This window comes from Astyanax mexicanus, chromosome 8, assembly GCF_023375975.1.
Source record: "Astyanax mexicanus isolate ESR-SI-001 chromosome 8, AstMex3_surface, whole genome shotgun sequence".
NCBI lineage: Eukaryota > Metazoa > Chordata > Actinopteri > Characiformes > Acestrorhamphidae > Astyanax > Astyanax mexicanus.
This window is the reverse complement of record NC_064415.1, coordinates 44,998,935-45,013,651: the sequence shown is the minus strand read 5'-3', so window position 1 is coordinate 45,013,651 and position 14,717 is coordinate 44,998,935. Positions and strand designations below refer to the sequence as shown.

General features: G+C 41.7%; 1 protein-coding gene across 1 annotated transcript in view; it reads left to right on the top strand.

Moving 5' to 3' along the window:
• mfsd14a2 (major facilitator superfamily domain containing 14A2) overlaps window positions 1-14,717 on the top strand; it is a 42,964-nt gene that overhangs the window by 16,847 nt on the left and 11,400 nt on the right. The window contains exons 3-8 of the mRNA XM_007236327.4: window positions 4,016-4,078; window positions 5,974-6,101; window positions 6,398-6,512; window positions 6,830-7,048; window positions 7,157-7,270; window positions 8,145-8,216. Coding sequence (XP_007236389.3) covers window positions 4,016-4,078; window positions 5,974-6,101; window positions 6,398-6,512; window positions 6,830-7,048; window positions 7,157-7,270; window positions 8,145-8,216 — 711 coding nt within the window. The remainder of the gene's footprint in view (window positions 1-4,015; window positions 4,079-5,973; window positions 6,102-6,397; window positions 6,513-6,829; window positions 7,049-7,156; window positions 7,271-8,144; window positions 8,217-14,717) is intronic.

Genomic DNA, 14,717 nt, shown 5'->3' with positions numbered 1-14,717 from the left:
TATTCGTTCAGAAATTTATTTCTGTGTCTTACCCTCTTGCTTGAGGGTATCAATGATGGCCTCCTGGACAGCAGTCAGGTTGGCAGTCTTACACATGATTGCGGTTTTGAGTAATGAACCAGGCTGGGAGTTTTTAAAAGCCTCAGGAATCTTTTGCAGGTGTTTAGAGTTAATTCGTTGATTCAGATGATTAGGTCAATAGCTCGTTTAGAGAACCATTTCATGATATGCTAATTTTGTGAGATAGGAATTTTGGGTTTTCATGAGCTGTATGCCAAAATCATCAGTATTAAAACAATAAAAGACCTGAAATATTTCAGTTGGTGTGCAATGAATCTAAAATATATGAAAGTTACATTTTTATCATTTCATTATGGAAAAGAAAGAACTTTATCACAATATACTAATTTTTTGAGGAGGACCTATATATACTGTAAAACACACATAAGCTTAGTTCATATGATCGAAGACACGCAGATAGCTCAGCATTCTGAGCTCTTGCTATAAATGTATTTTTTAATGTAACTGTCAGACAAATTCTGAGCAAGAAACACCAGCATGTTTACTGTGTGGGACTTGAGGCAGGATCAACAACAACAGGGGGAACAATTTTTCTATTCAGTATTCAGCTGGATGAATTGGGCTGAATGGTAAGATCTCAGGTTAGTAGTATTGCCAGCTTTTGTTGCCACTGTTGTGAAACAAAGTTAAACATACCGGCTGATTCGCGCTGATGGTTCTTCTCATTCATTTGGCTTAAAGTCAAAATACTCCCACAACGGAGCCGTGGAATGCGGCTTTAAAACTTCCTCAATTGTTCTCTAAAGCTGTTTAGTTTTGAGAAAGTCCAATTATCCTCAAATACGTTCGCTAGCTAACACACATCTCCACACACATACTCTCCGCTTTGTGTGTGCGCGCATGCGTGCGTGTGTGTGTGTGTGCGCGAGTGTGTAATGGCACAGTCACTGCTCACTTGCCCTGCTGCATAAACTCTGCACTACACTTAGTTCCTAACCGATAGATGTCGCTGTCTGACAGATCCAGCGAGACCTGGCATGAGAGCAGCGGTTTCTTCAAAATGCCCACCCTTTGCTCTGATTACTGCTTTGCACACTCATGGCATTATCTCAATGAGCTTCAAGAGGTGGTCACCTGAAATGGTTTTCCGGTGGGCCTTATCAGGGTTAATTAGTGGAATTTCTTGCTTTATCAATGGGGTTGGGAGCATGAGTTGTGTTGTGCAGAAGTCAGGTTACTACACAGCCGACAACCCTATTGGACAACTGTTAAAATTCATATTTTGGCAAGAACCAATCAGCTAACTAAAGAAAACCGAGTGGCCATCATTACTTTAAGAAATGAAGGTCAGGAAAGGACCGACCCAGGAAAGGAAGACCAAGAGTCACCCCTGCTCCTCAGGACAAGTTCATCCGAGTCATCAGCCTCAGAAATCGCAGGTTAACAGCAGCTCAGATCAGAGACCGAGTCAAATGCCACACAGAGTTCTAGCAGCAGACCTGTCTCTAGAACAACTGTTAAGAGAAGACTCCGGTGCAAATCAGGCCTTCATGATCAAATAGCTGCTAGGAAACCACTGCTAAGGAGAGGCAACAAGCAGAAGAGATTTCTTTGGGCCAAGAAACACAAGAAATGGACATTAGACCAGTGGAAATCTGTGCTTTGGTCTGATGAGTCTAAATTTGAGATCTTTGGTTCCAACCGCCGTGTCTTTGTCATTCCACATGCCTGGTTCCCACTGTGAAGCATGGAGGAGGAGCTGTGATGGTGTGGGTGGGGGTGTTTAGCTGGTGACACTGTTGGGGATTTATTTAAAATTAAAGGCACACTGAAAGAGCATGGCTACCGTTGCGTTTAGTTGGCAGTTATTTTTCAACAGAACAACGACCCCAAACACACCTTCAGGCTGTGTAAGGGCTATTTGACCAAGAAGAAGAGTGATTGAGTGCTGCAGCAGATGACCTGGCCTCCACAGTCACCGGACCTGAACCTAATCGAGATGGTGAAGGCAAAGGGGCCAATAAGTGCTAAACACCTCTGAGAACTCCTTCAAGACTGTTGGAGAACCATTTCAGGTGACCACCTCTTGAAGCTCATTGAGAAAAAGCCAAGTGTGCAAAGCAGTAATCAGAGCAAAGGGTGGCTATTTTGAAGAAACTAGAATATAAAACATGTTTTCAGTTATTTCACCTTTTTTTTGTTAAGTACATAAAACTCTGTGTTCATTCATAGTTTTGATATCTTCAGTGAGAATCTACAATGTAAACTCATTGAATGAGAGGGTGTGTCCAAACTGTTGGCCTGTACTGTACAATTTTTGTCATACCGCCCAGCACTACCTGAACTTGCTGTACAGAAAGGTTAAAGCTCACTCTGAGGGGCTCTCCACTTTCCCTTTTCCTGCAGGCTCAGTGCTTCTACATGCAACACACTCTTGTGGTGCAGAACTGTAACTGTATCTGTAAAAAAAAAAAAAAAACTCATAGAAATTCAAAAAAGCAGAACTGCTGTCAGCCTACAACTGTTTAGCTCTGCATGTTCAGTCTACAGCAGTGTATCCCCACCCATTCAACTGGCAGCTGTTTAACCCCTCCCATTAAGCCTCAGAAGTGTAGCCTCTCCCCTTCATCCTAAACATTTTATTACTTTGTCTATTCAGCCTAAAGCCCTTTAACCTTATCTATTCACTCTACAGGTATTAGTAGTATTTCAGCCTGGAGCCCATTCTCAATAAGACACAATATTGGACTGTTGATCAGAACAGATTCTTTTATGGTGTATTTAACTGTTAGGGGTGAAGGGAGGTTGCCTGTCAGGATAACTGATTTTTTTGTTAATCTTTTGTTCCAGGATTAATTGTGATGAATGATGGTCATTTTTTATTTTACTAAAGTAATGATTATAGCATACTCGTATATTTACACTCTTTAAAAAGCAACTAACATTTTTAGAATATTTTAAAGTGGAGGAGGAGTCCCCTTATACAGATGTAAACTTGGTGAAAAGAAAGCAGGACAGTGCTCCTGCAGTTTGCTGGACCAGCGAAACAGAAGAAAATTTTCTTGAGCTGTGGCAACAAAACCCCTGCCTTTATTCTGTTTATTCCTTTGTTCTGTTCACACACACTGAAACCTACTTAAAGTAGTTTCATCTTTACCTCAAGTTACACACAGCCCGTGATGTCCTCTTTGGGTCACCAAGAAACGAGCCCACAGTCGCTTCTTTCTCTTCGAAGGGCTTCTGTAACCATAAACGTCAAATTCTTTGCTCCTCCACCGCGATGACCTACGAACGTGGACGTGGACGTGGACGATGATTGATCGGTGACTAACGTGTAGTGTTGCCAGCCCCCCGAATATGACACGAAATGAAGATAACTGCTTAATCTGACATAGTGAACATCGTTAGGGACAAAAATGTTGTGTAGTCTGAACTTGGCATTAATGTGATAGAGTTTTTCCTTGCTGCCATTTTCACTGTATTGGTATATCTCCTGTAAAGTTGCTTTGTGACATTTTATATTTGAATTTAAATAGAGAGTGGAATGGGGGGAAAAACCCACAAATGAAATAAAACCACTGTTAACAAAGTCAACATTCAGCTCGTTCAGTGACTGTCTCTTTTTGCTCTTCTACAAACATTGTAGGGATCAAAATAATTAACTTTTAACTTAATTAAGCTCTGTTTTAAATAAAAGTAATGCACTGTAGATATTGTATGTTAAGTAGAATAAAATATAAGTAAAATTGTACTGAATATAAATGTGTGTGTGTAAGTGTGTGTGTAAGTGTGTGTGTAAGTGTGTGTGTAAGTGTGTGTGTAAGTGTGTGTGTAAGTGTGTGTGTAAGTGTGTGTGTAAGTGTGTGTGTAAGTGTGTGTGTGTAAGTGTGTGTGTAAGTGTGTGTGTGTAAGTAAGTGTGTGTGTGTAAGTAAGTGTGTAAGTGTGTGTGTAAGTGTAATGGAGATGGCAGTCTTTATAATCTTTGTTTCTCAGGTGCTGCATCAGACGTTCCCCCAGCACACATTCCTGATGAACGGACTCATTCATGGAGTCAAGGTACAATTTGCTTTTCCCGACAATCGCGAAAAGTCTCCTGAATATAGGGTGATCGTAAACGCTGATCTTCCCAGATGGTCCTTTAATGTGTGAAGTATATAATGTAATTATTTTACATTTATTTAGTTCTCCATTCTTCTCCCAGGGCACTGGGGGCCTTCCTGGTTGTATATCATAAATATGAAACATGTTTAGTATCCTGTAGTGTGGAGTGGTCACTAATTCTCTGGTGGGAAACGGGACTTTGACCTCATAATTGAAAGACGCTGTCAACCAATGAAAGCTGAGCTGAGTGGCTATACAGGTTGTATATAGGGTGGATTTAAATTATATTCACTTTTAAAATTACTTGTTTTAAATACCATTTTTAAAATTTGAAGTGATTAGTGTATATATACATCTAGCCACATATATCTACATCTTAAACTTATATGTATACACACATGTACTGTACAGTGTACATATGTCACCTCAGTCTTGTTTTGCAGTACCTATAAGCTCTGTTGTCACCTGCTGTCAGCCATGCTCTTGGCTTTTTGATCATAGACTTGCATAGCAATATTTCAGTGTCCTCTGTTGATTGTTGAGATGTGAAGATCGCTAGACTACGTCTTGATATTTCTCTGATTTGGCCAGTTGGATTCTGGAGCCAGGTCCCGCTGCAATGCTGCTGTATGGATGACTGAACAGTTTGGTCACAGGGAGCTGCGTTTCCTTGTCCAGCCGCTAGATGGAACTCCAGATCTAGAGCATGCATGAAAGTACCAGCTCAAGAAACCCCACAGACTGCTGTGAGATTCTTGTCAGTAGCCAGACCAATCACTGGAGTGTTAGGCTAAAAATAGGCTATTTTAGGCAGTTAAATGTTTCTGGAAAGCGGGCAGTGACAAGACTGAGGTTGGTATATCCGTTTCTGTGATACTGGCATCAGACACATAATTATAAAAAATAAAACTATTTACACACACTTCTCTTTTAAAAATGAGTTTATTTGGTAAGTAAAGTGCCTTTTGTCTATTTACAGTCAGCTTAGATTCCCAGTGTCTGCTTAGAGATGGCCATAATTGATGGGTGCTGTTTCAAGTTTGCCTGGCGTCTGTGTGGCATTAATGTGGCATTTAGCCCTGCCCAAGATCGGTATCGGAGATCATGCCGAAAGATGTTCTGTGATCGGAATTTCCTTCAGAAGCACTGATCGGTCTATCTTTAGTTTATTGTTTATGTCCCATGAGGTTTTGAGTGAAAATGTCCAAGTTAAGATAGTAAAATCCTGTACTGTGAGCCAGGCATATGAATGTAAAATTTGCAGTCAGGACTTTGCCAACATTGCTGAATTTTAGATAAGCTGTTAGTTCTAAATGAAATCCAAATCTTTTGGTTTGCAGCCATTCTTTTGTTCTTACAAAATCTGTTTTTACTTGCCACCAGTCACGATATATCCGTCTTTAACAATGCAGTGATTACAATCCGATGTTTGTTTATTGATTGTGTCCTGGCTGACTTTCCTGAACTGTGTGTTGTCAGCAGTGTACTGTAAAGCAAACACGCTTAAAAAATCCTTTTTCTGCACATTTTAGATGCAATTCTTATTTATGTACTTAAGAGATAAAAATGATATGTTTTAAAGGTGACATATATAAAATGTGGTGTTTGTAAAATGTTTATATTTTTGTCTTCAACATTAAGTAAATAAACAATATGAGTGCACATTTTAAAAAGACAGAGCTGTCTCTGCAGAGGAAAAAACATATTTAAGCTCAGCTTAAATTTGTATTTCTGTTCTGTTGATAAACCTCTGAATGGATCAGACTGAACCTCCAGTTCAGAAAACTGTATCATGTTCAGATATTTCTAAGTGTTTGGTTTCCGGAAATAAGCTGTGCATTTCTCTGCAGGGCCTGCTGTCGTTCCTTAGCGCTCCACTGATTGGCGCTCTTTCTGATGTTTGGGGTCGTAAGTCTTTCCTTCTTCTCACAGTCTTCTTCACCTGTGCCCCGATTCCCCTCATGAAGATCAGCCCGTGGTGAGACACATGCTCAAATGCATACACTCTTCACTCTGCTATTCTCACATTTGCCCTTAGCAGTTTAACACTATTCTTTTAATGTGTATGAATTGTACTGTAAAAATTGAAATCGAAAGTACTTTTAGTTTAGTTAAAATCTTTCTGCATTTTCATATTCAGGTCATAATTACTGTGACCTGGGTTTAAAGTTTAACAAACTGCTCATTCAGAGAGTCTTGAGATCTGCAGGAACTGTAGAAATGTAGTGTAGTGGAGACCTGTATGTGTTGTAACGTGTCTGTCTGTTTCTGCAGGTGGTACTTTGCCGTGATCTCCATGTCCGGAGTGTTTGCGGTTACGTTTTCGGTGATCTTTGCGTATGTGGCCGACATCACACAGGAGCATGAGAGGAGCACGGCGTATGGCCTGGTGAGAAATGTTGACCTACATTATTTATATGCTCATCAAAAAAATAGTTGCACCCAGAAGGAATCCTCTGACTGGAATACTTGGTGGGTAGTGGCAGACGGTCATGGAGAGACTCCGAATAACAGTGGGTCATCTTCAGTGACCAGCTTTGCTGTTGTCTTTGTGGAGACAACCAAAGAATCTGTGCATGGTGGCACTTTGATAGCCCATTTTTACGTTAATGGCATCAGGCAACCAATATGGCTCTACCTTTTTTGACGCTGGCAAGAGTCTGTAGGGGGAATTAATATAGCTGATGTTTTTTTCTTAATGTAAAGGTTTCAGCCACGTTTGCGGCGAGCCTGGTGACAAGTCCAGCAATTGGGGCGTATTTGTCTCAGGCGTACGGGGACACACTGGTCGTAATTCTGGCCACGGCCATCGCCCTGCTGGATATCTGCTTCATCCTGGTGGCTGTGCCAGAGTCTTTGCCCGAGAAAATGCGCCCAGCCTCCTGGGGGGCTCCAATTTCCTGGGAGCAGGCAGACCCCTTTGCCGTGAGTGACCTAGTATACACACACACACACACACACACACACACAGCTATAATGAAGGGAGCATGTTTACATGGGCTAAAATGTGTTTGTATCTCTGTGTGGGTGCAGTCTCTGCGGAAAGTTGGCCAGGACTCCACGGTTCTGCTGATCTGCATCACAGTCTTCCTGTCCTACCTGCCTGAGGCTGGACAGTACTCCAGCTTCTTTCTTTATCTAAGACAGGTAAACACACACACACACACACACACACACACACACACAGTAATACTCCAAACTTGATACGTTTGAATAATAGAGAATACATAAACATGAATGTCCCTAAGTCAGGGCTTGGTGAGTTAGGTCTAAATATGATCTATTGTTTGTAGCTGATAACAATTATAGTAACAATACATGTCTCTATAAGCTTTTTAGAATGTGTTCTAGACATCAGCAACACTGACCCTGTACATCAGTCCCACTTTCCTGACTCAGTTCTGATTTGGGTATAAGTGCCAAAAAATCTCAGCTTTCTCCTCGAGGGGGAGCACTTTGTTTTTGTGTGAAACATTGAAAGAGAGGAATCCAGCAAGTGCATACAAATGCAAATAACAATGACTAAATGACTTAAAACAATAAAAAAGAAGGTTGACAACATTGTAAAAATATGTTCCAGCTTTCAAATATCTGTTTTTACAGCAGCAATTATGTATAATTTTTACCATAAATGTAATCTTGTACATTACTGTGATGCTCTGCTGACTGTAATATAGAGACTAGCATATATGTCTGGTGAAGCAAGCAAAACAACACTCACCAGAACTATGCAGCGCTGCATAATCTGCTTCAGATCTATGTAAAATTTTACTTATCCACCCCAGTCAACATGATTCTTTTACTATACGTGTTGTTGCATGTTGTTAATGGTTGAATTACGGTGCCTGACAGTGGGGGAAGAGAGGTCTTGACTAAAAATTGTTGTTGAATGCTGCTTTAAGAGACATTCAGAAAAAGGTTATTAAACTGCATGTGGGAAAAGTTTATGCTTTAACAACAGAGATGTGTGTGTACCCACTGCAGGGTATATACTAAAGTCTTGTGCAATTTCCATCCCCAGGTCATCGGGTTCACGTCAGAGACAGTTGCTGCGTTCATCGCAGTGGTGGGAATTCTCTCCATCCTCGCTCAGGTTAGTGCAGGAGCTGGTCGTTTGCTAATACACCACTGTGTGCTCAATATGAGCAAATGTTGAAACAGCGCAGAGTGACTGTACTGGCTATCTGAGCAGGTGATTTGTAGAGCTCAGTGAGTCAGTGCCAAGTAAATAAATGTGCTGAAACAAAGTCTGATGACTGTATAAGGGTAACCACTGTGTGTTAACGGTTTTCCTTGTGAACATAATGCATAAAGTATATTAACCTAAAAGCTCTATGTGTGGAACAGTGCCCTCTCCCTCCTGTTGTTCGTCTGTAGTCTGTACTACACTCAAACCTTTCAAGTGTTAAAACCACCTTTGGGCCAAAAGAGCTTCAGTCTGGTTTTAACAATAGTGTGGGAAAACAAAAAAAAATATTAATCAGAAAAAAACTGAGTAGTAATTAAGTAAATATGATGAGCTTTCACACCTAGCTTGTTTGGTCCGGGCTTTGACTTTTTAGTTTGGGTCCAAATTAAGGCCGGCCCTCCCGGAGATTTCTCTGCTTCTTGATAGCAGATGCAGCCAAAGAGGTGCCTAGATTGAATTTTGAAGCCAACAGGGTATCTGCAACCATAGACATCCTGATATCTCAAAGGCAGGACAACCGTCCCATTCCACCATGGACAGAACTAATGCTAAAAGAAGCCTTTAACTCTGAAAGACGATGGACAACCCTTTGTACTGCTGGAATCCATGACTCATGAACCTCCTGTAACTAAACTATCTCCATTTGCTATCCACAAGTGTATCCTTGGTATAGCTGGAACAGTTAAAAACGTCAAAAAACTGAGATCGGGTCAAATTTTGGTGGAATGCTCCAAGAAAGCACAGATGGACAATGTACTCCGTGTGGCGGAGCTAGCAGGTGTGAAGATCAAAGTGACACCGCACCCCTTTCTCAACAGCAGCAAAGGTGTTATACGTACCAGGGAACTTGAAGGACTGGAAGACTCTGAAATAACTGAAGAGATGTCAATACAAGGAGTTACACATAAGAGACGAATTATTATCAAAAAGTCAAACTACACTTTCAAGACTCATACATATATTTTGACTTTCAATAGGGCACATCTGCCCGAAAAAGTGGACATAGGCTACATAAAAACAACGGTTGATCCTTACATTCCAAACCCGCTCAGATGCTTCAAATGCCAAAAATTCGGACATGGAGCAACTAACTGCAACAGTCCTGCGATATGCAACAACTGCGGAGAACCTGAACATGGAATTGAGTGCCAGAAACCTCCAAAATGTGTAAACTGTAATGGACAACATAGTGCGGCTGCCAAAAATTGTCCTGGAACAAAGAGAAAGAAATCCAGAAAATGAAACAGCAAAAAGATTCCGTATTTCAAAGCTAGGAGACTTGTAGAACACACTCTGAACTTTCGTCCTGAGAAATCCTATGCAGCAGCAGTAAAGGCTACATCAAACGTGGACACACAAACAGAATTAACATGGGTATGTGGTGAAAAACCCCGTCCAATTTTATGTACAAAAGAAACAATTACTCACAAACAGAAAACAACTCCAGGCCACAAAGCTACGGAAACCGAAACCAATAGTAAATCGAGGGAGAGTTCAGGCTCTCAAATTAAAACAAATCATCAACCCAACAAACAAAAAGATGCACCAAATGAAGTAGAAATGCAAGACCCGAAACCAAGACGCCACAGAAGCTCATCACCCAGGGGTAAACCCAAAGACCAAGTGCATGTTCTACCCATATGACGACCAACATTAATATCGTTCTGTGGAATTGCAGAGGCTTTTAGGCAAATCTTCCGGAACTCCAACAATTTGCGGTGATAGTGAACCCCAGCCTTCTGTCTCCAGGAGACACAAATGGACGCACAAAATATTGCAACCTGCAAAAAGTATATTCTGTATCTATCACCAGGCCCATCCACTTATCGACCAACAGGAGGGACAGCAATACTGATCCGGGACAATGTACTCAACAGTAAAATTACGATAAACTCTAACATCCAAACTACAGCTATTCGAGCGACCCTACATAAACCAATAACCTTGTGCTCGATATATCTACCCCCAGAGATCCGTATACAACAACAAGACTTGGACACACTAATAAATCAACTCCCTCCTCCTGTCATCCTCATGGAAGATTTTAATGGACACAACACATTATGGGGGAGTAAAAAGACGGACAACAGAGGCAAGATGATTGAAGACCTAATAAATGCAAGAAGTTTAAACTTTTAAACAATGGTGACAATACTTATTTGCACCCCGGACATGGAACTTACTCTGCTATAGACCTCACAATCTGTTCCCCGTACCTCTTCCTTGACACGACTTGGCTAGTTTGGGATGATCAATGTGACCACTACCCACTAAAGATCAGTTTTGCATCCGAAACAAGCCAACTAAAACCTTCAAAGTGGCAACTCAAAAGGGCCGATTGGCATGCCTTTCTTACTTCCTGTGAAGCACAATACCAGATCTTCAACCTAAACGACAAACCTTCAATTGAATGGTTCACAAATACCCTCATAGACATAGCTGAACAAACAATACTCAAATCAAAAACAAAAAATACGAAACATTATAATCCATGGTTTAATGAAGACTGCAAAGCTGCTATTCGTAATAGGAAAAAACAACTCTTCAATAGAAACATGCCTGCCAGAATTCCGGAAAATCTACTCACAACAACTCAAAAACCCACTCTCTTTTAACTCGGACAATCATGAACCCTACAACAGTCTCCTCTTATTGGAAGAACTACAACTTGCCATTAGTGCAGCAAACGATACAGCTGTAGGACCAGACCAAATACACTATCAATTTCTAAAACACCTTCCGATTGCACTTACCAAACACTGCTAAATATAATCAATGAAATTTGGACAACAAGCAATATACCAACCAGTTGGAAGGAAGCAACGATCATCCCTATTCCAAAGCCAGGAAAGGATCGCACAGATCCAAATAACTGTCGGCCTATTGCACTTACGAGCTGCCTATGTAAGACCATGGAAAGGATAATAAATCGGCGACTTGTGTGGGTGCTGGAACAACATGGATTACTCAGCAGTTTTCAAAATGGTTTCAGACGTGGCCGAAGCACGATGGATCATTTAGTAAGAATTGAAGCATTCATCAGAAATGGATTTCTAAATAAACAGCACACCGTAGCAGTGTTTTTTGACCTTGAAAAGGCATATGACACCACATGGAAACAAGGCATCCTGGTTGATATAAAGAAAATGGGCCTCAGAGGACAACTGCCCACATTTATTACAAACTTCCTGACTGACAGACGTTTCAAAGTTAAAATAAATGACACATACTCTGAAACTCGTACTCAGAAAATGGGTGTACCACAAGGTAGCATATTATCTGTAACCTTGTTCAACATCAAAATCAATCAAGTAACTGAAGTACTGGACACTGACATCATGTGCTCACTTTATGTTGATGATTTATGTATATGCTACAAAGGAAAATACATGCCAGCTATCGAACAAAAACTTCAACTTGCCAAACAACATACTGCGGTGGACTACCCAAAATGGATTCAAGATCTCCAAATCTAAAACAACATGCAACCATTTCTGTCAACTAAGATCACTTCACCCAGATCCCGTCTTGTATCTGGACGGAGCAGCCATTAAACTGGAGGAACTGAAAGAGACGAAGTTTCTGGGGATATTATACAGTCCAGACTGGACTATGGCAGTATTATATACGGTGCAACCAGAACATCATACCTACACCCTATAAACACAATTCAACATCAAGGACTGAGAATCTCCCGTAGACAGCTTATATGTGGAAGCAAATGAACCAACACTTCGTCTAAGACGACAAACAATGGCACTGAAATATGCTGTTAAACTCTATGGGAATAGATCGAACCCAGCCTACCAAGCTACGTTCAGGAATCACTTCGAAAATAAGTATGAGGCCAGACCAACACAGATCCGACCTCTAGGACTTGAAATCAAATCGGACCTGGAAGCCCTGGAGCTTCCCATGGATTCAATAAATCTGACTTGTCAGCTCATAGCCCCCTGGGAGTATACAACACCAAAAATACTATTGAAACTGGCAGAAAAACAAAAGCAAAACACCCACCCGAGTGACTACTACGAGTTGTTCCTTGAAACCAGAGGATGTTACCCACATTATATGACAGTCTACACAGATGGATCCAAAACTGAAACAAAAGTCCTATCAGCACTCACATCCGCAAACTACCAGCACAGTATACAGCTACCAAACTTCAGTTCCATATTCTCCGCAGAAGGATATGCACTATTATTAGCCTTGGAATACATCCAAACCAGCAACCAGAAAAAAAATATTATTTTTACAGACTCCAAATCCTTAAAGCCTTGGAACACCCTGACACAGTCCATCCCATTGTTACTGAAATGCTGAGAAAGGACAAAGTACTACAAGATCAAGAATTCGACGTTGTCTACTGCTGGATCCCAAGCCATATTGGAATCCCAGGGAATGAACGAGCGGATCGAATTGCCAGAACATCCACTGCAGACAGAATCAGCACACGCCCCATTCCACCCAGAGACAGATATCCAAAGATCTTCACATACTTCAAAAACAAATGGCAGAATGAATGGGACAGTAAAACATTTAACAAACGTTGACATAAAGGAAAAAGTTGGACGAACCTACACTAGAATGGACAGTCGTCTACACCAAACCATCCAAAATGTAGAATCGGACACTCCACGTTGACGCACCAAAATCTACTAACTAGAGAAGATGCTCCAACCTGTCATCTTTGTAAAGGCAGACTTACTATAAAACACATTTTAATGGACTGCAAACCACTGCACTCAGATAGACTGAGATTTTTTAATGAAAGTGAGATGCCAAATGTGCTTAAAACTGCAGCACCTGGAAAAATTATAAATTTGACTTTTTTAAATGTAAAACATCTTTTATAATTGTTTTTGTATAATTTTTTTTTTTAATGACGCAATTTGAAGAACTGACTTAAGTACCATCGTTAAAATGACCCAAGTGTGTCGGCACAGCGTTTAAAAACCTACTCAATCAAACCAAATTAAGGTGTGAAAAGGGGCACAAACCCTGGTCCGGACCAAAGGACCAGAGTTTGGTCCGACCAAAAGAGTAGTTTTTGGTCCAGTACACCTGCAGTGTAAAAAAGCTTTTCTAGATGGGTCAGACTTTTGGCTTAGTTACAGGACGTTAAAGTAGTCTTTAAACAAGCCAGAGGAAAAAAGAATTGGTGTTGTGATAAAGTCAGACACCCCCTGGCGTGCAGGCACGTCACACAGCAGTATGAACACAATAATATGGACAATAATATCCGAGCTACGCTGGGCAGACAACAGTTCCTCCACGCTCCGGCGTGGGGGAGCGAAGTGCTGCAGACAAAGGGCAGGAGGAGGCGGTGCCAGAAGAGGGGGAAGCGCGCCGGTGAGCTAGCCAGGCTAATGGCTAATGCTAACCGACCCCCAATTCCGTTGCTTTTCCTGTCTAACGTCTGCTCTCTGGATTACAAGCTGGACCTGCTGCGGCTGAGGATGAGTGTTTCTGAGGAGATGAGGAAATGCGCTGGGATTTGTCTCACAAAAACCTGGCTGAACCAGACCATGCCGGACTCCGCCTTCCAGCTCGCCGGCCGGCAGCTCTTCCGAGCGGACCGCAGCCAGCTAATTGGGAAAGCCCGTAGGCGGCTTGTGCGTCTACATAAACAAACTGCATGTTGGTAAACAGCCACTGCTCCGAGGTGACAGAACAGCTGAGTGTGAAGTGTCGTCCTCACTATCTGCCTCGTGAGTTTTCAGCGGTGTTCGTGATTGCTGTTTACATAGCATCAGATGCTAATGCTAACAGCGTGCTGAAGGAGCTTTATGACCACATCAGCTCGCTTCAGAACAAGCATCCAGAGGCATCCTATGTGGTAGCGGGGATTTTAACCACGTGGCTCAGTGACCGCAACGCTGTGCTGCAGGACTGCTTCAGCTACACAGACTGGCAGGTCTTCCGGGAGGCTGCTGAGTGTGAGGGGGAGCTGGATCTGGAGGAGTACACCTCTGCTCTTCTCAGGTACATCAGCAAGTGCACAGAGGATGTCACTACCACCAAGACTGTGACTTGCTACCCGAACCAGCCTCTGCAGAGGTTGGTGAAGGCTGCACAGAGGATTGTTGGAGTCAGCCAAGAGCTTAGATCGGGCCCAAAAAATCCGACCCCACCCAGCCCGAGCCTGTTCACGGTTTGCCCGAGCCCGACCCAACCCGCCCCATAAACTGTCTGTTTTCAGGCTGATTGAATGAGCGAAATATAACCAGAATTATGTTAATCAACACTGTAACATAGCATAGAACTATTATTTAATTTAAATGATTTTAAAGAACAGCTACACATAGCGCTGCAAGTCAAACGCGGAGGCGTTCACGTGCGCCCAGAGCTACGTGATTACATTTTTCATTTTTGTTATAGTTTAATTTTATTTTGTTTTTATTT